This window comes from Podarcis liolepis (assembly GCF_965112155.1).
Source record: "Podarcis liolepis genome assembly, chromosome: 2".
NCBI classification, from domain to species: Eukaryota; Metazoa; Chordata; class Lepidosauria; order Squamata; family Lacertidae; genus Podarcis; species Podarcis liolepis.
The window spans coordinates 106354756-106377255 of record NC_139555.1 but is presented as its reverse complement, the minus strand read 5'-3'; the positions used below and the strand labels follow the sequence as shown (position 1 = coordinate 106377255).

At 46.5% G+C, this 22500-nt stretch overlaps 1 protein-coding gene across 2 annotated transcripts in view; it reads right to left on the bottom strand.

Annotated features, from left to right (window-relative positions):
• The window catches only part of LOC310701884 (kyphoscoliosis peptidase-like), a 61870-nt gene that overhangs the window by 18192 nt on the left and 21178 nt on the right, over window positions 1–22500 (bottom strand). Inside the window, exons 3-8 of one of the 2 annotated variants that reach the window (XM_083493379.1) lie at window positions 21768–21822; window positions 20629–20747; window positions 18558–18666; window positions 17911–18028; window positions 16244–16378; window positions 13057–13724 (exon numbers count right to left, since the gene is read on the bottom strand). In XM_083493379.1, coding sequence (XP_083349505.1) covers window positions 13583–13724; window positions 16244–16378; window positions 17911–18028; window positions 18558–18666; window positions 20629–20747; window positions 21768–21813 — 669 coding nt within the window. In that variant the 5' untranslated portion in view covers window positions 21814–21822 and the 3' untranslated portion in view covers window positions 13057–13582. Of the gene's footprint in view, window positions 1–13056; window positions 13725–16243; window positions 16379–17910; window positions 18029–18557; window positions 18667–20628; window positions 20748–21767; window positions 21823–22500 lie in introns of those variants that run through there. The other variant, XM_083493378.1, reaches the window with a different exon arrangement.

Genomic DNA, 22500 nt, shown 5'->3' with positions numbered 1-22500 from the left:
TACACTCACGTAATTATTCTGTTCTAGTTGGCAAGCAGCTGCTAAGGTGACTTTGGTTTGACATCAAGGTTACTAATAAAGAAATAGAGGTGATATATATATATAGAGAGAGCACAATTACCATATTTTTTGCTCTATAAGACTCAATTTTTCCCTCCTAAAAAGTAAGGGGAAATTTGTGTGCGTCTTATGGAGCGAATGCAGCCTGCGCAGCTATCCCAGAAGCCAGAACAGCAAGAGGGATTGCTGCTTTCATTGTGCAGCGATCCCTCTTGCTGTTCTGGCTTCTGAGATTCAGAATTATTTTTTTTCTTGTTTTCCTCCTCCAAAAACTAGGTGCATCTTGTGGTCTGGTGCGTCTTATAGAGCGAAAAATACGGTATATAAATTGTGTGTGTGTGTGTGTGTCATAAGCACAATTGTCTCTAAAAACATTAACTTCCAAATACGCAGATTTCCCCCAGTGCTTCTGCTTTGTTAGGGTATTGGCTTATGTGACGCAGTCCTTCCCTTTTGAAAAACATGAGACTGATTGCCAATGCAACTGTGTTCTGGATAGATGCTTCTAATCGATTTTACATGTGTCAGCAGGTGATGTTTCTGTGGATCTTCCAGTCAGTCAGTCCTACAGAATAAAACTCAGGCATATTTTAGCCGTCACATCCGTCCATCTCCAGCCTTAATGTCTGTTTCAGAAGCTGCCACCTGGGGTCATCTGGGAAGTGATCCTCAATAAACAGAGCAGGATGGGTAAGGAAGTAAAACTCACTGTATCTGCAAAAGAAGACCGCGGAATCATGCAGTCTTTCATAACGTTTCTGAAATCAGAACCAGGGTGAAGCAGGCAAAGCTGTTGAAGAATGAGTGTGGAATATTTACACGCCCAATTCAGATTTCAAGTAGAACTATAATTTAGCATGTTGAGAATGACCTCACACTCTTCCCGCCCCCCTCCATCCCTGCCCAACTGCAAAGGGTTTGGAAACGACCTCCTGGTTTAGATTAACCAAAGTTTGTTGTCTCACCCAAATCCGACAAACAGAGCTTTATGTTAACTATGGTTTGACAAGCCATCTTTGAACTATCGTTTATCTAGCTAGCTTGTTTAAACAAACCATGGCTAAAATTAGCCACAGTTAAAGGTCTGTATGACCCTTCCTTGATCTGATTCCCTCTAGATCAGCCTTTCTCAACCTGTGGGTCCCCAGATGTTGTTGAACTACAACTTCCATCACCCCTAGCTATCAAGGCCAGAGCTCAGGGATGATGGGAGTTGCAGTCCAACAACATCTGGGGACCCACAGTTTGAGAACCGCTGCTCTAGATGTTGCCGAACTCTAAATCCCATCAAACCCAGCTAGGTTCAGTGGGAGTTGTAGTCCAACACAGCACTAGGTTGACAAACAACAACCCGGCTTCCAGGATCACCAGGGTAAATGTAACACTCAAGAACCACTCAAGAGGATAAATGGATGGTTGAAGGAGTTTACATAATCTCCCTGCCACCGTGACACACCATGCCAATGGCTTAATTCTAGCTGCACCGGAATATAATAGTCAGCCCTGTGGCTGTCAAATCACCAGCTCTGAGATGTAGTCCAAGGGGGCTGGGGAAAGTTCTCTAGAAGCAACAGAATTAAGCTATGTCTTCGTTGTGTCCCACACTATCGCTGGACTTTCTGCCTAACAACATACCTGAAAGTGAAGTTGCCCTTGTCATCCACGCAGCCACTTCCCCATGTACTGTCCAAAAGGTGCCACCTTCCATCGAGATGAACAGTGCTCCAGACATGACTGCTATATTCCTCAATAACCTGTTCTGCTTTGTATCCATACCCTATGCAGTAGCCTGACAACGTCTTGCACTGTATGCCTGCAATACTGAGAAGGGAAGAAAGGTATTGAGGAACACCATTGTGATCAAGGGACTGTGGCTGCTTTCGCTGATTTTCTTTTTGAACCAGTGGCGTAGCGTGGGTTGTCAGCACCCGGTGCAAGGCAAGTAATTTGCGCCCCCTAACCCGTGGATTTGCGCCCCCTAACCCTAACCCCCAGATGTTGCGCCCGGTGCGGCCGGGCCCCCCCTGCACCCCCCACGCTACGCCACTGTTTTGAACAAGATCCTCCTTCACATTGCTGTTTTCAGAAGCCAAACAACAGCCTTCCCAGCTCATTGCATTTCACACTTGTTCTTGTCCTGTCCGGTCTGCCTCGTTAGGGATGTGCATTGTGGGATTTTGATGGAGAAAATAGAATTATTTTGAGTGTCACCTGGGACCACTACTTTACTTTTCAGAAAAGCCATGGCTCAGTAGTGCTAACAGACCCGACTGTGGCCACAGCCTGCCTCATTTATTTATTTCATATTACAAGTTACAGGTAGGTAGACGTGTTGGTCTGCTGTAGTCGAAACAAACAAAACAAATTAAATTAGATTAAAAAATAAAAAAATTCCTTCCAGTAGCACCCTAGAGACCAACTAAGTTAGTTATTAGGGACGCGGGTGGCGCTGTGGGTTAAAGCACAGAGCCTAGGACTTGCTGATCAGAAGGTCAGCGGTTCGAATCCCCCCAACGGGGTGAGCTCCCGTTGCTCAGTCCCTGCTCCTGCCAACCTAGCAGTTCGAAAGCATGTCAAAGTGCAAGTAGATAAATAGGTACTACTCCAGTGTTTCCATGCGCTGCTCTGGTTCGCCAGAAGCGGCTTAGTCCTGCTGGCCACATGACCCGGAAGCTGTACGCCGGCTCCCTCGGCCAATAAAGCGAGATGAGTGCCGCAACCCCAGAGTCAGTCACAACTGGACCAAATGGTCAGGGGTCCCTTTACCTTTACCTTTACCTTTAAGTTAGTTATTGGTATGAACTTTTGTGTGGTATCTGAAGAAGTGTGCATGCACACGAAATCTCATACCAATAGCTAACTTAGTTGGTCTCTAAGGTGCTACTGGAAGGAATTATTTATATTTTATTTATTTTGTTTTGTTTCATATTACAGATGTAGGAAATCTTTGGCCATCCAGATGTTGCTGAAGTACAACTCCCATCATTTCTGGCCATTGGCTAAGCTTGCTTGGCCTGATGGGAGTTGCAGGTGAGCGATGTCTGGAGGGAAGAAGAAGAAGAAGAAGAAGAGGAGGAGGAGGAGGAGGAGTTTGGATTTGATATCCCGCCTTTCACTCCCCTTTAAGGAGTCTCAAAGCGGCTAACATTCTCCTTTCCCTTCCTCCCCCACAACAAACACTCTGTGAGGTGAGTGGGGCTGAGAGACTTCAAAGAAGAAGGCCCAAGGTCACCCAGCAGCTGCATGTGGAGGAGCGGAGACACGAACCCGGTTCCCCAGATTACGAGACTACCACTCTTAACCACTACACCACACTGGCTCAAAGGTTCTGCATGCCTGCTATATAAGCATGGCGGTCCTTTGCACCTGGTCCAGTTATCCCATTCAGGACCAGGGTGTCCACCACACCTGCCCGCCCCCTCTCCCCAAGAAACAGTCCATTGATTTCAGTGGATCTGCTCAAAGCTAAATTCAACACAACCCTATATATGCAAATTTGCTTCAGGAACATTCAAACCATTGAGCAGGGTTGGGGAACCGGTGGCTCCCCTCATCCCTGCCACGAAACCACTGCTTGACCCGATAACTGGGGCTGAAAAAAGTCACCTGCACATTTCTTCAAAGAGTCCACAATATCCTGTGCAAATTCCTTTTCCTGACTGCAGGACATCTGCTGCCTCTGAAGTCCTCTTGGCTTCGTCATAGAAGGCTTCCATATCATATTCTGGAGAAATAAACACATTTATGAAATATCACCCCAAAGCATGAAATGCATAGTGAACAAGGGTCTGCAAGAGTCACGTGTGGGTTACAAACGTTCAGAAGATGCGAGCGATCAATCAATTCAATGAACATATATCTTTTCCCCTTAATGAAATAACAAAAGTTTATTGTGTGACAAATCACCTATATGATGGCAAATCCACATCCAAATGGCTCGGACTTTCTCCAGGTCACTGTGGGCTTTTTGGAGCAAGGCGCTCACCAGGTTTTCCACGCTATCCTTGACATTCACCTGTTTCACAAAAGGTAAATAGATTTGGTAGCAGTTAGAATGGGTCAGTGTCGGGATGCAGTGGGGGACTGGATGGGGGACAATAAACTGTGTTTGAATACTGGGGCGATGGAGTATCTTGGTGGGTGGTTCTCATGTTCCAGAAATTGACAGGTTTCCTGTTCTGGATGTGGTTGCACTTCCCCTGAAGGAGCCAGGTAATAGTTGGGGGTACTCCTGGATTATTAATAATAATAATAATAATAATAATAATAATAATAGTAATAATAATAAATTTATACCCCATCCATCTGGCTGGGTTTCCCCAGCCATTCTGGGCAGCTCCCAACAGAATATGAACAATAATAATTAAAAAATAAAACATCAAACATTAAAACAAGGTTGCCTTCAGATGTCTTCTAAAAGTCAGATAGTTGCTTATTTCCTTGACATCTGATGGGAGGGTGTTCCAAAGGGCAGGCGCCACCACCAAGAAGGCCCTGTGCCTGGTTCCCTGGTTTTTAATGACTGGTGTTTTAATGTATTTTTAATCTTTTGTTGGAAGCCGCCCAGAGTGGCTGGGGAAACCCAGCCAGGTGGGCGGAATATAAATAATACATTTATTATTAATTATTATTATTATTAGTCTTCAACCTACATGAACAGTCCCTCTGTTGTGTTAATCATGCGCAAAACAGAGTCTTGTGACTCATGAAGCTTCGCATTATGACCTTCAATGTGGACATAAGAAGTTGCCGCTTCTCAGGAGAGCACACTTGAAGGTACTCTTAGAATCCAAATCTACGTTTAAAAAACCCCTAATAGGCAGGACTATTACTCCACTTGTAAATATATCACAATAAGAGACAGCATACCTTCTGTGCATAGGCATCGAGTTCCTCAAACTGCGTCAAGTCCATTTCTATCGATTTCTCATTGCATTCATCCCAAGGATAATCTAGGAAGAAACATGGAAGACATGGATTTTGATCTGTTCTCAAACCTATCTACAGTATTCATTCACCGGGACGTTAACTGTAGGTTCATTTCGGGAACTATAATGGTAGCGTAACAGTGACAAAAACAGGGCTGCTTGAAGTGATGGATAAAATGTACCCACCCACATGCCACATACAGAAACCCCATTCCACTTGCAAAAACCAAACAGTGGTGATGGGACAGAATCCTTTACCATACCTGAGGACAACAGGCTAACCTAGTGGATATAGAGCAAACATAATAGCATGCAACGATGTGTTTTCTCTTCCCTCCACCCACCCAGGAATATCCGAAGCCCGAGATGGTCCTCTCACCGCCTAACGTTAGGGCTGGCCTTGGCATTAAATGTACGGTGCATCTAATTTTTATCATGCAAGCCTTGTTCCCAGAACATCTCAAGAGGTGTGGACGGGCTCTCGTGAAAACTGCTTTCTCTGCTACTATGATATACAACTCCCATCATTCCTCGCGACTGGCCATGCTTGCTGAGGCTGTTGGTAGTTGTAGTCCAACAACATCTGGAGGGCCAAACATTCCCCACACCTAATATATAGCCATAACAAAGGGATGCAGGTGGCGCTGTGGGTTAAACCACAGAGCCTAGGACTTGCTAATCAGAAGGTCGGTGGTTTGAATCCCCGCAACAGGGTGAGCTCCCGTTGCTTGGTCCCTGCTCCTGCCAACCTAGCAGTTCGAAAGCACGTCAAAGTGCAAGTAGATAAATAGGTACTGCACCGGCGGGAAGGTAAACGGTGTTTCCGTGCGCTGCTCTGGTTCGCCAGAAGTGGCTTAGTCATGCTGGCCACATGACCTGGAAGCCGGCTCCCTCGGCCAATAAAGTGAGATGAGCGCTGCAACTCCAGAGTCAGCCACGACTGGACCTAATGGTCAGGGGTCCTTTATAGCCATAACAAAGAAGTTATATTTACCGTACAGATCTTTTTCCTCAAGTGCCATTGATCTTCCTCCTTCTCCTGGAAAGCCTACAAAATCGCTACTGTTGGGATGAGACAAGATGCACATGAAAGCCTATATCGCAATTTCCATCATCCCACAGAGTCCTCATCCCAGCAGTGGAGCTGTGCTTGCTCAGGTGAGGCAGAGCACTGGTTTGGGAGAGAGCTGATGCTTCATTGAGTTGCAAAGGCTTTCTGGGTCATTGTACAGTGGTACCTCGGGTTACATACGCTTCAGGTTACACACACTTCAGGTTACAGACTCCGCCAACCCAGAAATAGTGCTTCAGGTTAAGAACTTTGCTTCAGGATGAGAACAGAAATCGTGCTCCGGCGGTGCGGCAGCAGCAGGAGGCCCCATTAGCTAAAGTGGTGCTTCAGGTTAAGAACAGTTTCAGGTTAAGAACGGACCTCTGGAACCAATTAAGTGCTTAACCTGAGGTACCACTGTATTGTAAAGGCTGACCAGGTTTTCTGGTCAGTTTGGGTTTTCTGCAGATTGACATTTGCTCTGAATTAGCACCAAAGAGCGGGTTTTTAGGGGAATGTTCTGGGGCAAAAAAAGAGCGCTCACAGAGCTATAAAGGACAGACCATACCTGGAAGGAGCAGAGGAAATGTAAGTGTGGATAAGCCTTCGATGTTACACTGACAATCACAGGGTTGCTGATCTCACCTCCTTCCTCCTTCCCTTCCTCCTCCATGATGCCATACATAATGGGAGCACACTTTGTCTGAGTTGCAAGACCAAACATATGCTTATTGCACCTCCACCTTAGCCAGACAGATCTAGAATCTTTCCTATCACACATGTATTTCCAATAATAAATATTAGGTCTCTTATTTCCCTGATTGTAGCCAGGGTCAAGTGCTTTCCTCCAATAGGGATTCTGCTTCCGTTCAGCTTCTGCCAACATTCAGCTCCAAAGGCTAAGATTAAGGAGATTTCTTTAATCAGTCAACCTGCAAGCTTGATGTTTCGGCCAGGTATCTCCTCACCCTTCCCCCCCCCCCCCCCGAGCAGAGCATATCCATTTTTATTACAGTGGTACCTCGGGTGAAGTACTTAATTCATTACGGAGGTTCGTTCTTAACCTGAAACTGTTCTTAACCTGAGGTACCACTTTAGCTAATGGGGCCTCCCACTGCCGCTGCGCGATTTCTGTCCTCATCCTGAAGCAAAGTTCTTAACCCAAGGTACTATCTTGTGGTCTCTTCCAACTCTATGATTCTATGATTCTATTTTGGGGTTAGCAGAGTCTGTAACCTGAAGCGTCTGTAACCTGAAGAGTCTGTAACCCGAAGTACCACTGTAATTAGGTTTATAAAGTTTATATGCCACTTGACCTTAAAGGTAAATATCAAAGCCATTTACAAAAAGGAATGAATACAGTGGTACCTTGGTTCTCAAACTTAATCCGTTCCAGAAGTCCGTTCCAAAACTAAAGTGTTCCAAAACCAAGGCATGCTTTCCCATAGAAAGTAATGCAAAATGGATTAATCCGTTCCAGACTTTTAAAAACAACCCCTAAAACAGCGATTTAACATGAATTTTACTATCTAACAAGACCATTGATCCATAAAATGAACGCAATAAACAATGTACTGCAGTCACACAATCAATGCATCAGTAGGTGAACTGGGTTCCACACAGTCACAAAAACAAAAAGAGCCCCCAAAATAAAAACGTAAAATAAATAGCAAAAACAGACAGACCTCAGCGTAACACTCAAAACGGAAGTGTGGCACTCAAAACAGAAGCGTACCACTCAAAACGGAGCTCATTCAGTTTCTGAAGGACGTTCGCAAACCGGAACACTTACTTCCGGGTTTGCAGTGTTTTGGTTCCAAGTTGTTTGAGTACCAAGGCGTTTGAGAACCAAGGTACCACTTACAGATAGGTAGCCGTGTTGGTCTGCCATAGTCAAAATAAAAAAATTCCTTCCAGTAGCACCTTAAAGACCAACTAAGTTAGTTCTTGGTATGAGCTTTCGTGTGCATGCACACTTCTTCAGATACACTGAAACAGAAGTTGCCAGATCCTTTTATATAGTGAGAAGGTGGGGAGGGGTATTACTCAGAAGGGTGGTGGGAATGGGTGATTGGCAGATAGCTGAGATGAGCCTGTTGACGACTCTTAACGACTGCAATAGGTCTTACAGGAAGGTACCACTGTACTTCTTTTTAAACAAAACACTCAAACACCTATTTTAATTCCTATTGGCCACAAGATGGCAATGGAAGATGGTCTGAAACCTTACGGCACCATCCCTAGGAGTGGAAACACAAAAAAGGATGTTGCAGAGGGCAAGGCAATTGCCTGAGCATCATGTTGCCGTTTGAGCTTCAGCCACTGCACTGAATTCTGCCTTTAGGGAAAGGTTTGTAGCTTGGTGGCAGAGCAGAAGATCCCTGGTTCAGTCCCAAACAGACAGGGCAGTTGTAACAGGAGGAAATCAAAAGGTGAAAAACACAAATATAAAATAGGCATGTAGAATGAGTAGTTGCACGTGAGTTAAAGTAACAAAGTCCAAGTAAAGACTCTCGATTTTATCAGATCATCAGGTATTAGTTCCAGATCTGCTAAGCTTGTGTCTTGAAAACGATGGTGTTTGGCTAGTCTATGTCATGAAGAAATGCCAAATCGCCTTTGAATTTAATCATGTGTAAGGTGCCTTAGAGGGACGTGGGTGACGCTGTGGGTTAAACCACAGAGCCCAGGACTTGCCGATCAGAAGGTTGGCGGTTCGAATCCCCGCGACGGGGTGAGCTCCCGTTGTTCGGTCCCTGCTCCTGCCAACCTAGCAGTTCAAAAGCACATCAAAGTGCAAGTAGATAAATAGGAACCGCTCCGGCAGGAAGGTAAACAGCATTTCCGTGCGCTGCTCTGGTTCACCAGAAGCGGCTCAGTCTTGCTGGCAACAAGACCTGGAAGCTGTACGCCGGCTCCCTCGGCCAATAAAGTGAGATGAGCACCGCAACCCCAGAGTCAGTCACGACTGGACCTAATGGCCAGGGTTCCCTTTACCTTTTAAGGTGCCTTACTTTCAAATATTTTATTTTGTATTAATTCCCATGAATTCCATTTTCTAGATAACATCAGTATACGTTCTACACCGTACACTCAAATATAATTTAATGATCCTATTACGTTTTCTACGCTAATAAGACAAGGGATTTGTTTTCTTTACAGTCAGAAGTCTGCTTTTTTATTTAACTGTGTAAGCGTCAACGCCTTTTCCACTGGGTTCTTTAGCCCGCAGGGATTGTGCCTGAAATCAGCTCCTGCCTAGAAACCCAGTCTTCAAATTTCACTAGTTACTAGTAATTAGACAGTTCTGAACCCCAGTCAGTTGCTGAGTTTCCCAAACCCTCTTTCTATGAAATGCAAGCAAATTAAGATGCCTTGGTTACCTTTTTGGTGTAGAAGACGTCCGAGTGATTATTTTTCTTCTTTGGAGGAAAAAGTATTGCTGCAGGATGAACAATTAAGCGCTTCCAGCGGGGAACAAAATGCCCGAGTGAGGGTGAAGGTGAGGGCAGAGCAGGGTTTGATCTGAGGCTGCCAACACCACCCCCCTCCTTGAGACCTTGGCATTAGGACAGAGGAGTAGCAGGAATGGCACCTGCGAAGTGAAAACAAACGGCAATCATAAGATGTTTTTAGCTGGAGTGTGTCCAGGCTCCCAGCGTGGGGGAACAAAGATACGGCAGGTGTGTCTGTTGCTCATTTCCTCTCCTCCATAAGAACAGTCTCTTGTTCTCACAGTGGCCCGTGGGATAGCAGCAACTGCAAGCAGGATCCGTGCACAAGAGCCCTCTCCCTTCCTGTGATCTCCAGCAGCTGGTATTCAGAAGCCTTGCTGCCTCCTTGGCTTATAGCCATGGATAGCAATCTTCTCCATGAATTTGCCCAACCCTTTATTAAAGGAAAAAGGGACCCCTGACCATTAGGTCCAGTCGTGGGGTTGTGGCGCTCATCTCACTTTATTGGCCGAGGGAGCCGGCGTACAGCTTCTGAGTCATGTGGCCAGCATGACTAAGCCACTTCTGGCGAACCAGAACAGCGCACGGAAGCACCGTTTACCTTCCTGCTGGAGTGGTACCTATTTATCTACTTGCACTTTGACGTGCTTTCAAACTGTTTGGCAGGAGCAGGGACCGAGCAATGGGAGCTCACCCCGTCACGGGGATACAAACCGCCAACCTTCTGATCGGCAAGTCCTGGGCTCTGTGGTTTAACCCACAGCACCACCCGCGTCCCCAAATCCTTTATTAATACCATCCAAATTGGAGGCCATCACAAGATGTTAGGTTAGGTTAGGTTAGGTTAGGTTAGGTTAGGTTAGGTTAGGTTATGAACAAACTCAGATGAGCTTCCAGGGCTCAGCAGACTTTTTCAGCAGGGGGCCAGTCCACTGTCCCTCAGACCTTGTGGGGGGCCGGACTATATTTTGAACAAAAAAATGGAACAAATTTCTATGCCCCACAAATAATCCAGAGATGCATTTTAAATAAAAAGACACATTCTACTCATGTAAAAGCACGCAGATTCCAGGACCGTCCGCGGGCCAGATTTAGAGGGCGATTGGGCCAGATCCGGCCCCCGGCCTTAGTTTGCCTGCCCATGGCTTAGGCCAATAACATGATAGTTATGAGCTGATATATTTAGTAATTAGATAGCTTATAATCTTAATTAATTACAGCTGGGATGGGGGATCTTTTTGGTTCTATGTTCTAGATCCTTATCAGCATCTGTCTGTGGGTCAAAATCCCTTTCACTTCCATAAGGTAAAAGGTAAAGGACCCCTGGATGGTCCAGTAAAAGGCAACTATGGGGTTGCAGCGCTCATCTCGCTTTCAGGCCAAGAGAGCCAACGTTTGTTCACAAACAGCTTTATGGGTCATGTGGCCAGCAGGACTAAACCACTTCTGGTGCAACGGAACACCGTGACGGAAACCAGAGTGGACGGAAACGCCGTTTACCTTCTCGCCACAGTGGTACCTATTTATCTACTTGCACTTTGGCGTGCTTTCAAACTGCTAGGTTGGCAGGAGCTGGGACAGAGCAACTGGAGCTCACCCCATCGCAGGGATTCGAACTGCCGACCTTTCGATCGGCAAGCCCAAGAGGCTCAGTGGTTTACACCACAGCACCACCCGCGTTCCTTAAGACCTAAAAGCGAAGAGGGGAAAGGACTATAAGGACCGATTTTAGCATTTCAATTAGATCAGGCATAACAGGAGTGGGGGAGAAGCCTTTAGGAGTCTCCACCTCTCTCTTTAAGAGCACAGCAAGACTTCAAGGGGAAGAGAAGCGACTTCTCTCTCCTTCCTTTTTAGAGCTCAGTTCAGGAGTGCCTGTGAGCTCCCTGCAGGGAGCCTGGCATGCCCAATCTCTCTGCTGAACTAGCACTAAGAAGGACCTCCCCCTCTCCTAATGAGGGGTGGGGGCACAATCTTGCTTAGTGCTGAGTTTCGGCACACCAGAGAGCTCTCTGCAGTGGCGTAGCGTGGGTTCTCAGCACCCGGGGCAAGGCAAGTAATTTGCGCCCCCTAACCCATGGATTTGCACCCCCTAACCCGTGGATTTGCGCCCCCTAACCCTAACCCCTAGATGTTGTGCCCAGTGCGGCCGGGGCCCCCTGCACCCCCCCACGCTACGCCACTGGCTCTCTGCCAGGAGCGCCATGGTTCAGCCGAACACACCAGCTGATATGAAGGGGGAGCAATCCTGCTTAGCAGTGGGTCCCTGCTTTCCGCATTGCTTCAGAGGCTTCAGTAGGCTGTCAGATGTTTTGGGAGTTGCACAAAGCAGCTTTGGAAAGCCACACCCTCTCAGTCAAGCCCCACCCATACCTGCCTGACAGCAGGTGAAGGGGGGGTTGGCCATGGTTTGCCAAGAATGGTCCCATGGGCCAAATGTTGAAGTGGGGGCAAGATTTTCCCAGGGGTCGGACGTTCCCCACCGCTGCTCTAAAGATACAAAATGTGACCTTAGGAGCTGAAGGTTTCTTGCCTTGCCGCAGGAAGCAAGCACTGCTGAAGTGTACCTTTGTAAACAACCGTGTTCTATTCAGGCCTCTCCACATGAGTTTGCCATTCAAGCAAAATTCAAAAACTTTCATGTGGATCTTTAACATAAAAATAAACATTATTTGGGAAAATATAAGCCCCTTTGATCTCTTAAAAGAAGCTAAATTTTATCTTGCTCAGTTTCCTTTTGGGGGGAAAGCTCCTGAAGGTAAGAAAGAGGAAAAAATAATTATTTTTTTCAAAGGTAAGAAAATTAGCCAAATACAGAAGTTGTTTAAAAAATGTGAGGAGGGGTGGGTATGCCCTGCTGACTTCATCATCATCATCATTTATTATTTATACCCCACCCATCTGGCTGGGTTTCCCCAGCCACTCTGGGCGGCTCCCAACAGAATATTAAAAACACGATAAAACATCAAACATTTAAAAACTTTCTTAAACAGGGCTGCCTTCAGGTATCTTCTAAATGTCAGGTAGTTGTTTATTTCCTTGACATCTGCTGGGAGGGCGTTCCACAGGGCAGGCGCCACTACCAAGAAGGCCCTCTGCCTTGTTCCCTGTAACTTCTCGCAGTGAGGGAACCGCCAGAAGGCCCTCAGAGCTGGACCTCAGTGTCTGGGTAGAACGATGGGGGTGGAAACACTCCATCAGTTATACTGTGCTGAGGCCATTTAGGGCTTTAAAGATCAGCACCAACACTTTGAATTGTGCTCGGAAACGTACTGCGAGCCAATATAGTGCCCGGAAAATGACATGTTTTCTTCATGCAACAGAAAGCAGTTTGGGGGGGGAGGCAGAAAATGTCACCTTCATACTAAAAGGCTCGTAATAATTTCAGGAAAACATACTGCTACGAAATGTGTTTCTGGACCTGTACGCATGTCGACCATGCACACATATTTCTGTGCATACTCCCAAGAGTTTTAGGATCTTTTACTGGAGTTAAACACGTGTCTGTTACGAATTCATGCTTATCCTTAATGTTATGTCTCAATAAGTTCACACACAAGAGGAAGACAGAAAAACTGGTTTATTGCATGAAATGAAAATGAAAGGATTATATTTTCAGACAGTAAGATTTACAAGTATAAGAGGGCAGCAAATCGGACAGTACAAACACACCTTGATTTTAAAGAGTAAAAAGATCCCCATCAAAAGCCTAGAATGTTGCTTCTGTCACCTATTCGTTGACCTATGATCCAGTGAAGCACAGGGCTTTTCTTCAAGAACATCGGAAATTTATATGAGGATTTCCAATATACAGTCATACCTGTATATTGGATACCTGTATTCAGTCATTACAGACGCTTCAGGTTGCGTTTTTTTGGGTAGTGGACCGCCGAAACCTGGAAGTACCGGAATGGGTTACTTCTGGGTTTCGGCGGCCGTGCATGCGAAGAAGCGCTAAATTGCGCTTTGCACATGCGCAGAAGTGCCAAATCGCAACCTGCGCACGTGCAGACGCGGGTTGTGAATGCTGCGGGTCGCGAACATGCATCTCGCAAGGATCACGTTCGCAACCCGAGCATCTACTGTACTTAATTTTGCGCCTTTCTTTTGGAAATAAATGCCGCTGCTCCACACATCATTATCTGTTTGAGAAGCAGCCACTTGGGGTCATCCGGGAGGTGATTCTCAACAAACAGAACAGGATGCGTAAGGAAGTAGTAGTCGTTGCATCTGCAAAAGGACAAAGAGCAGCGTTAGAATGCTTACAGGCCCAGTTCAGGTGGCAAGTGAAACCACAGTTTAGCATGCTGAGAATGAACCAACGTGAGCCCCAGGCTCCCACTTTCCCCACCTCCTCCCTCTCTTGGCTATGAAAGGTTTGGAAACTAGCTCCTGGTTTCAAGCACCTACAACTTCTCTTCTCGCCCACATCGGATGGACTGACAAATTCAAACCAGGGCGTATCAAGCTAGCTGGTTTAAACAAACCATACTCAACATTAGCCACAGTTTAGGCTTTGGGTGACACTCTAAACTAGCCTTCTGATTCCTTCCAGGTGATACTGAACTCTGTATCCCATCAATCCCAACCAGCATGTCCAAAGGTCAGGGGTGATGGCAGGGCCAGATTTAGGTTTGATGAGGCCCTAAGCTACTGAAGATAATGTCCAGCTGTATATAGGAATGAGGAAACCAGTGATATTTTAGGGAGCAGGCTAGCAGGCAGGGCCCGTTACTTACATCATAGGCGCCTACACAACACAAAACAAAACACTGTTGCTGTTTGTAGGTTTTATTTTATTTGTTTTTTATCTTGTATCTTGGAAATGTACGTCCAGTTTTTTTTTCCTTTACATTTTGGGGAGGCCCCCAAGAGAGCGGGGCCCTAAACTATAGCTTGTTTAGCTCATATATAAATCCGGCACTGGGTGATGGGAGTTGAAAACAGCTGCAGGGCACTCGGTCGAGGAAGTCTGCTGCGTCGCAATGAATGACCCACCTCCAGAACCCCCAAATCTTGCACGCATAGCCCAACATACTCAAATGAACCATTTGAGAGGATAGGTGGTGATGGAGTTCCCTTGTTTCCCCCATCACTGTGACGCTCCATGCCAATGGCTCACCGTATTTTTCGCTCTATAAGACGCACCTTTTTCCTCCTAAAAAGTAAGGGGAAGTGTGTGTGCGTCTTATGGGGCAAATGCAGGCTGCGCAGCTATCGCTGAAGCCAGCAGAGCGAGAGGGAGAGCTGCACAGCGCCTCTTGCTCTGCTGCCTTCCCAGCGAAGAGGGAGGAGGGACGGAAGGGAGCCCTTCCATTCCTCATCCTGCTTCGCTGGGAAGCCAGCAGACCAAGAGGCGCTGCGCAGCTCTCCCTCTCGCTCTGCTGGATTCAGCAGAGCAGAGCAGCGCAGCGCCTCTTCAGCGAAATGGGAGGAGGAAAGGAAGGGTGTGCTGGTCCCAGGGGCTAACCAAGAGGTGAGGTCCGAGTCCAGTCCGAGGTCGATGGTGCGGTATGGAGGCTGTCCGTCAAAGCTGCAGCTGGGTCCGAGGCAGGGAGTTGGGTGGGGTCAGGAACTCTGGCAGAAGAGCAGGACAGGGTGCAGGCAGGAACAGGCTAGCCACAACGTTGCTCCCGCAACCTGGGGCTGACTGGCTTTTATCTGCAACGAGGCATAGGGCAGCCCTGGTCCACAGGTGACTCGCCTCTCCTGGCCCGGAGGCGAGCACTCCTCCTGCAGGAACTTAGTTCCCTCCGCCTCTCTGCCCTGAGCCTCTGCAGCTCAGGAGAGGCTGGAGGGTTACTGGACCCAGAGGCAACCTCAGCTTCCTCTGATGGGGCTGAGAGTGGAGCACCTGCAGGCAATGGGTCCTCCATCACCTCAGGAGCCAGAGCAGACTCAGCTGGTGCCTGTACGTGAGGATCCAGCACAGGTGAGGACCCTTCAGGCTCAAGCCCCAGCCCCGGCTCAGCTGGTTCTGGAGGCGGGGACTCCTGTGCAGGCTGGGATCCCTCAGGTTCAGCCTCTGAGTCCGAATTCCAGGCCATCACAAAGGGGCTCCGTAAGGGCTCCCTTCCTTTCCTCCTCCCGCTTTGTTGAAGCGTGTTGCTTCGTCTCGCCTGCCTCCTCCGATCCCCCCAGTAGATCCAGCTTCCCCAAAGGGGTGGACGGACCGGCAGCTCCTCCTTAGCCTGATCCTCCCTCCTCCTTCCTCTTCAACAACATTTGATTCAGAATATTTTTTTTCTTGTTTTCTTCCTCTAAAAACTAGGTGCGTCTTATGGTCGGGTGCTTCTTACAGAGCGAAAAATACAGTAATTCTTATTCCACCAGCTTATAATAATAAATAATAAATTTTATTTATATCCTGCCCTCCCCAGCCGAAGCCCTTTGGCCATCCAATCACAAACCCCAAGAAGTGGACCAAGCCAAACAGAAAACCCAAGAAAACAAAGGAAGTCAACCAGGTTACAGTGGTACCTCTGGTTAAGTACGTAATTTGTTCTGGAGGTCTGTTCTGAACCTGAAACTGTTCTTAACCTGAAGCACCACTTTAGCTAATGGGGCCTCCTGCTGCTGCCGTGCCGCCGGAGCGCGATTTCTGTTCTCATCCTGAAGCAAAGTTCTTAACCTGAAGCACTATTTCTGGGTTAGCAGAGTTTGTAACCTGAAGCGTATGTAACCCGAGGTACCACTGTACATCATGGTGCCCCACACCATGATGGGCTTTCTATTTCCCCGCAACGTACCTGCCGAGGATCCCGCATCTTCCCCATGTGCAGTCCAGAAGATGCCACTTTCCATCAAGATAAACAGCATTCCAGGCGTGCCTCTTCATGTTCTTTGTTCTGCCGACCAAATACCTACACCGTATCCCTGCAAGACTGAGGGGGAAAGAAAGGTATTCAGGAACACCCTTGTTGCCAAGGGGACTGGCTCCTTTCATTGCTTTTGTTTTGTTTTGTTTTGTTTTGTTTTGTTTTGTTTTGTTTTGTTTTGTTTTGTTTTGTTTTGTTTTGTTTTGTTTTATTGGACTGGAATGGCCATCCTTCATTTTGTTCCACAACAGAGATGTGGAGAGTGGGATTTTTATGGAGAAAACAGAAGTTCCGCACGAAACCACTACAGTGGTACCTCGGGTTAAGTACTTAATTCGTTCCGGAGGTCCGTACTTAACCTGAAACTGTTCTTAACCTGAAGCACCACTTTAGCTAATGGGGCCTCCTGCTGCCGCCGCGCCACCAGAGCACGATTTCTGTTCTCATCCTGAAGCAAAGTTCTTAACCTGAAACACAATTTCTAGGTTAGCGGAGTGTGTAACCTGAAGCATATGTAACCCGAGGTACCACTGTACTTTCCTTTGCAGAAAAGCCATGGCTCAGTAAGCGCTCACAGGCCCAATCGTGGCTGCAGCCTGTCTCGTTCATTTGCGTATCACAGGTAGGGGGAATCTTTGGCTCTCCGGATGTTGCCATTGGTCAAGCTTGCTAGGGCTGGTGGGACTTGTAGCTAAGCAACACCTGGAAGGCCCAGGTCCTCACTCCTGCTATAAAGGCATGGTAGTTTGTATGTTGCACTGGTGTATAAATTCATGTTATAAGCAGAATCGGCTTATATTTTGAAAAGAAGGAGAGAGGAATCTAGCTGATGCTTTTCAGGCAGCAAGAAGGGGTTTTAAAATGTACACACAGTGTTTGGTGGGAAGGACCAAGCAGGATTTCCAGTGAATACAGTGGTACCTCGGGTTAAGAACTTAATTCATTCTGGAGGTCCGTTCTTAACCTGAAACTGTTCTTAACCTGAAGTATCACTTTAGCTAATAGGGCCTCCTGCTGCCGCCGCGCCGCCGGAGCACAATTTCTGTTCTCATCCTGAAGCAAAGTTATTAACCTGAAGCACTATTTCTGGGTTAGCTGAGTCTCTAACCTGAAGCGTATGTAACCTGAAGCATATGTAACCCGAGGTACCACTGTATATGCCTTCTTCTAGTCCGGGAATATGCAGTTGTCCCATGTGGTATGGTTGTTGAGTTTTTTGGGGGGCAAAGTTGTTCAGCTTTTTGGGGAAAATCTCCAAATAATCAACACACTGGGCTGCCATGCAACAGGGTTTCCCCAGACATTTTAAACCGACTTCCCAAAAATTCACCCAGACGCCATTTTCGATGGATGAATGCTGGCAATATCCGGGAAATTCCAAACATATGGCAGCCCTCCCATACAACGATCAAACCTGCAATCTTGGCGTTATCAGCACAATGCTCTAACCAGCTGAGCTATCAAGTGATATATCAAAGTTTGCTTCAGGAGCATTCATAGTTTGGTGCTGGGGTGGGGAACCTGTGGCTCTGCAGATCTCCCGCCGTCCCTGCCAAGTAACAGCTGTTTGCCATGATGGCTGAGGCCCGAAGAGTTACCTGCACATCTTTGCAAAGAGTAGAGAATATCCAGAACAAATCGTCTTTCCTGACCGAAGGACATCGGCTGGCTTTAAAGCCAGCTTCTCTCTGTCACGGCAGCCTTCCTCATCGTATTCTGGAGAAATAAAGACATTTGTGAAATGTCACCCCAAAGTTTGCAACGCACAATGAAAAAGGAGCTGCAACAGTCACACTTGGTGTGGGTGTGGCAGGGACACCAGGTTTTAAAAAACAGCTGAAGCAACGTGGTCCAGGCGGGGAGTTATTGAAAAGCTATTTCATTGTGTCTTCATCTATGCGCACGCAATACCTTTAAAGCACATCTGAAGCACATTCTTTCCCTCAAAGCATTCTGGGCGCTATAATTTACCCCTCACAGAGTTCCCAGCTATCCTTAACAAACCACAATGCCCATAATTCTTTTGAGGGGAAAGAATGTGCTTTGAATGTGCTTTAAAGGCATGGTGTATACAAGCCTAACTGCAGATTATCCAAATAAAAGAAGCAGCAGCCACCAACACACAGCTTTGCTGCTTGTGTTGTAGAGCACTGATTTTATCTACAGTTAGGTAAGGGATGGGGACTTGTGGGCAGTTGTCAGAGGCAACAGAACGCCAGAATGCAAAGATGGCACCTCCACTTACCAATATGGTGGCAAATCCACACCCAAATGGCTCGGACTTTCTCCAGGTCACTGTGGGCTTTTTGGAGCAAGATGCTCACCAGGTTTTCCACAGTATCCTTGAAATCCACCTGTTTCACAAAAGGGAAATAGATTTGGTAGCAGTTAATATGGAGGAGCGGTACTCAGTTCCTTCCTTCTATCTAAGGTTTCCACTTGTTTAAAGAAAATTTAGGGTGCAATTGTACAGGCACTTACAAGACTCTCGGTGCTATTGAATTCAGTGGAGCTTCCTTCTGAGTCAAAATGCGCAGGGTTGCACAGACGATTAAGTGTGTGTGCTTGAGCTGAACAATCAATCAATCAATCAATCAATCAGTTATTAAATTTGCCAAAAACTTAGCCCCCGGTAAAAGTAGTTCTGAAGGGAGAAGCATGATTAACCTTTCAATTTTCCAGTGTGCATACAATGTCCACAATCTTCAGCTACGATCCAAATCCCCTTTGTGATGTCTGGGTTGTACACGTGTTGGATTGTGGGGAAGCATTCAGCCAGCCAGCCAGCCAGCCCTGTAATGGGGCCCTTTATATGTCCAGCTGTCCTTTGTTTACAACAAATTGCCGCTGTTTTTTGTGTTGAATATATGCTCTAGGGTAATTTATGGACCTAATGGGTATCTAAAGCCATTTGCACATGTTGTCATGCAACCAGTCCATGCAAAATGGAGTAGGTACAGTGGTACCTCAGGTTAAATACTTAATTTGTTCCGGAGGTCCGTTCTTAACCTGAAGGACCACTTTAGCTAATGGGGCCTCCCGCTGCCACCGCACCGCCAGAGCACGATTTCTGTTCTCATCCTGAAGCAAAGTTCTTAACCCGAGGTACTAACTCTGGGTTAGCGGAGTCTGTAACCTGAAGCGTATGTAACCTGAAGTACCACTGTCCCCTATATATAGAAATGAGCAAACCAGTGATATTTTAGGGAGCAGGCTAGCAGTCAGGGCCCATTACTTGCATCATAGGAGCCTACACAACACAAAACACTGTTGCTGTATGTAGGATTTTTTTTATTTGGTTTTTTAAATTTATATTTTGGAAATGTATATCCAGGTGTGTGTTTTTTTCTTTTAAATGTTTTGGAGGCCCCTAAGAAAGTGGGGCCCTAAGCTAAGGCTTGTTTAGCTTATATGTAAATCCGGCACTGCCCTGGCTACTTAGTCAGCCCTGCCAGGATTGGGGAATCAGCACTGAGTCACAACCACGGTTGTTGATTCTCACCTGACTTTTGAGTCTTTTTTCAGCCAGAACTCACAGGAATTCAGTTCCAGCACCTCTCAAGTGGGTGCCATTGTCATTTTAAGAGAACAAGGAAGGTGTTCCTGGTAAATTCTGGCACCTCTTTTTCTAGAAAAATAGCACTGGTTATCACCTTAATTTTAAAAGCAAAGCAGCTGCCAAAGCAATGTTATTGCCAAATATCTAAGTACAGTGGTATCTTGGGTTAAGTACTTAATTCGTTCCGGAGGTCTGTTCTTAACCTGAAACTGTTCTTAACCTGAAGCACCATTTTAGCTAATGGGGCCTCCCGCTGCTGCTGCACTGCCAGAGCATGATTTCCGTTCTCATTCTGAGGTAAATTTCTTAACTTGATGTACTATTTCTGGGTTAGTGGAGTCTGTAACCTGAAGCGTATGTAACCTGAGGTACCACTGTATAACTGCGTACTCCACACCATACTGTACAATTAATGCACAAGCCCTGCCCTCAAATAATCCTGTGAACAATAGTTTAGGGGTGCTGCGAATCTTAGCTCTATGAGGGATAAACAACAGTTGCGGGATTCGGGGGGGCGGTGTTTGCAGCCTTCGTGTATAGGCACTTTTTATGTTAACCATGCAGAAAATGGGAGCACCGTATTGTGACTTACGATGTTTGTTATTCAATGTGGACAGAATAAGTTGCCTCCTATCAGGAGTGGTTACTTGAAAGTACTCTCAAATTCCAAATGCCCATTGAAAACCTGAACATCCTAGCAGATAATTTGCTGGACTATTATTCTACACTGAACATATCACAATAAGAGAAAGCAAACCTTCTGTGCGTAGGCATCCAGTTCCTTAAACTCTGCCAAGTCTATCGGCATTGATTTCTTATCGCGTTCAACCCATGGACAAAGTATGAACAAACATGAAAAATTCAGTCGAGAAAGTCCTACAAGTCCGGCAGAAAAAGGGAAGAAGTGAGAGAAGGAGACAGTGCTGGAGCAAACAGGATTTTGATCTGATCTAACAAGAATACAATTGTACCTTGGATCCCAAACACCTTGCGAGTCGAACATTTTGGCTGCTGAACACCGCAGTGTTCCAGTTTGTGAATGTTCTTTGGAACCCGGACGTCTGAGGCGACTTCTGTGACTTCCGATTGGCTGCAGGAGCTTGCTGCAGCCAATCGGAAGCCGCGCCTTTGTTTCCAAACGTTTTGGAAGTCGAACGGACTTCCGGAACCGATTCTGTTCAACTTCCGAAGTACCACTGTACTCCATTTCCTGGACACATGTAGACAGAACTTGCGACGGGAGTGGCATGGTTTTCACATCCTCCTGCAATAGTTGCTACCTCTTTAGAGAAGCTCCACCCCAGCAGCAAAGGCCATTGCACCCACCTCCAATATCTGTTCTTCAGAACATAAACTGTAGGCTTATTTCGAGAACTATAATGGCAACGTAACAAGTCATGGAACTGGCTGATAGGTGAGGGGGGAACTGTCCCCATTCCCTTAACACAGCACACCAGAGGAGAGCAGGCTAACTTTGATATACAGCAAGTTTGTGGGATCTTTGGGCCTCCAGATGCTACTGACCCACAAGTCCCATAATCCTTTGCCCCTGGCTTTGCTTGCTGGAGCTGATGGGAATTGCCGCCCAACAATATCTGGAGGGCCCATAGTTCCCTACATTTGAAATACAGGTCAGTGGCCACATATAACCATAACAAAGGAGATTCTGCCTAAACATCAGGAATAACACTCTGATGGCAACATCTGTTCAACAGTGGAACCGACTCCCTCAGAAAGTCCTCCTTCCTCGGAGGTTTTTAAGCAGAGGTTGGATGGTCATCTGTCATGGATGGTTGAGTTGAGATTCCTGCCATTGCAAGGGGTTGGACTAGGATGACCCTCGGGACCCCTTCCAATTCTACAATTCTGTGGTTCTGCGAAAGAACTGATATTTACTATTCAGACTTTCCGGAGGCTGCGTTGATCCTTGTCCTTCTCCCATCTTGGAAACCTACAGAATTGGGATGAGATAATAGATGTACATTAAAGCATATATTAACAGGGACACGGGTGGCGCTGTGGGCTAAACCACAGAGCCTAGGACTTGCCGATCAGAAGGTCGGCGGTTCGAATCCCCGCGATGGGGTGAGCTCCCGTTGCTCAGCCCTGCTCCTGCCCACCTTAGCAGTTCAAAAGCACGTCAAAGTGCAAGTAGATAAATAGGTACTGCTCCGGCGGGAAGGTAAATGGCGTTTCCGTGTGCTGCTCTGGTTCACCAGAAGCGGCTTAGTCATGCTGGCCACGTGACCCGGAAGCTGTACGCCGGCTCCCGCGGCCAATAAAGTGAGATGAGGGCCACAACCCCAGAGTTGGTCACGACTGGACCTAATGGTCAGGGGTCCCTTTACCTTACTAAAGCATATATTGTCCATGCTGACTGGGACTGACGGGGGAACGATCTCTATATAGCCACAGATTCCCCATCCCCGATATGTTGCTCTTACACCAGTGTGACATTCATAGATGCCCTTAATTTCTTTATTTTATTTATTTCATAAGAATTTTATTTTATTTTTTTAATGATATTTATTAAAGTTTCAAAAAAAGATTACATAAATAAAAAGAGTGGGGGAAAGAAAAAGAAATAAAAAGGAAAAAAATACAAAATACAGAAAAAAGATAAAAAACA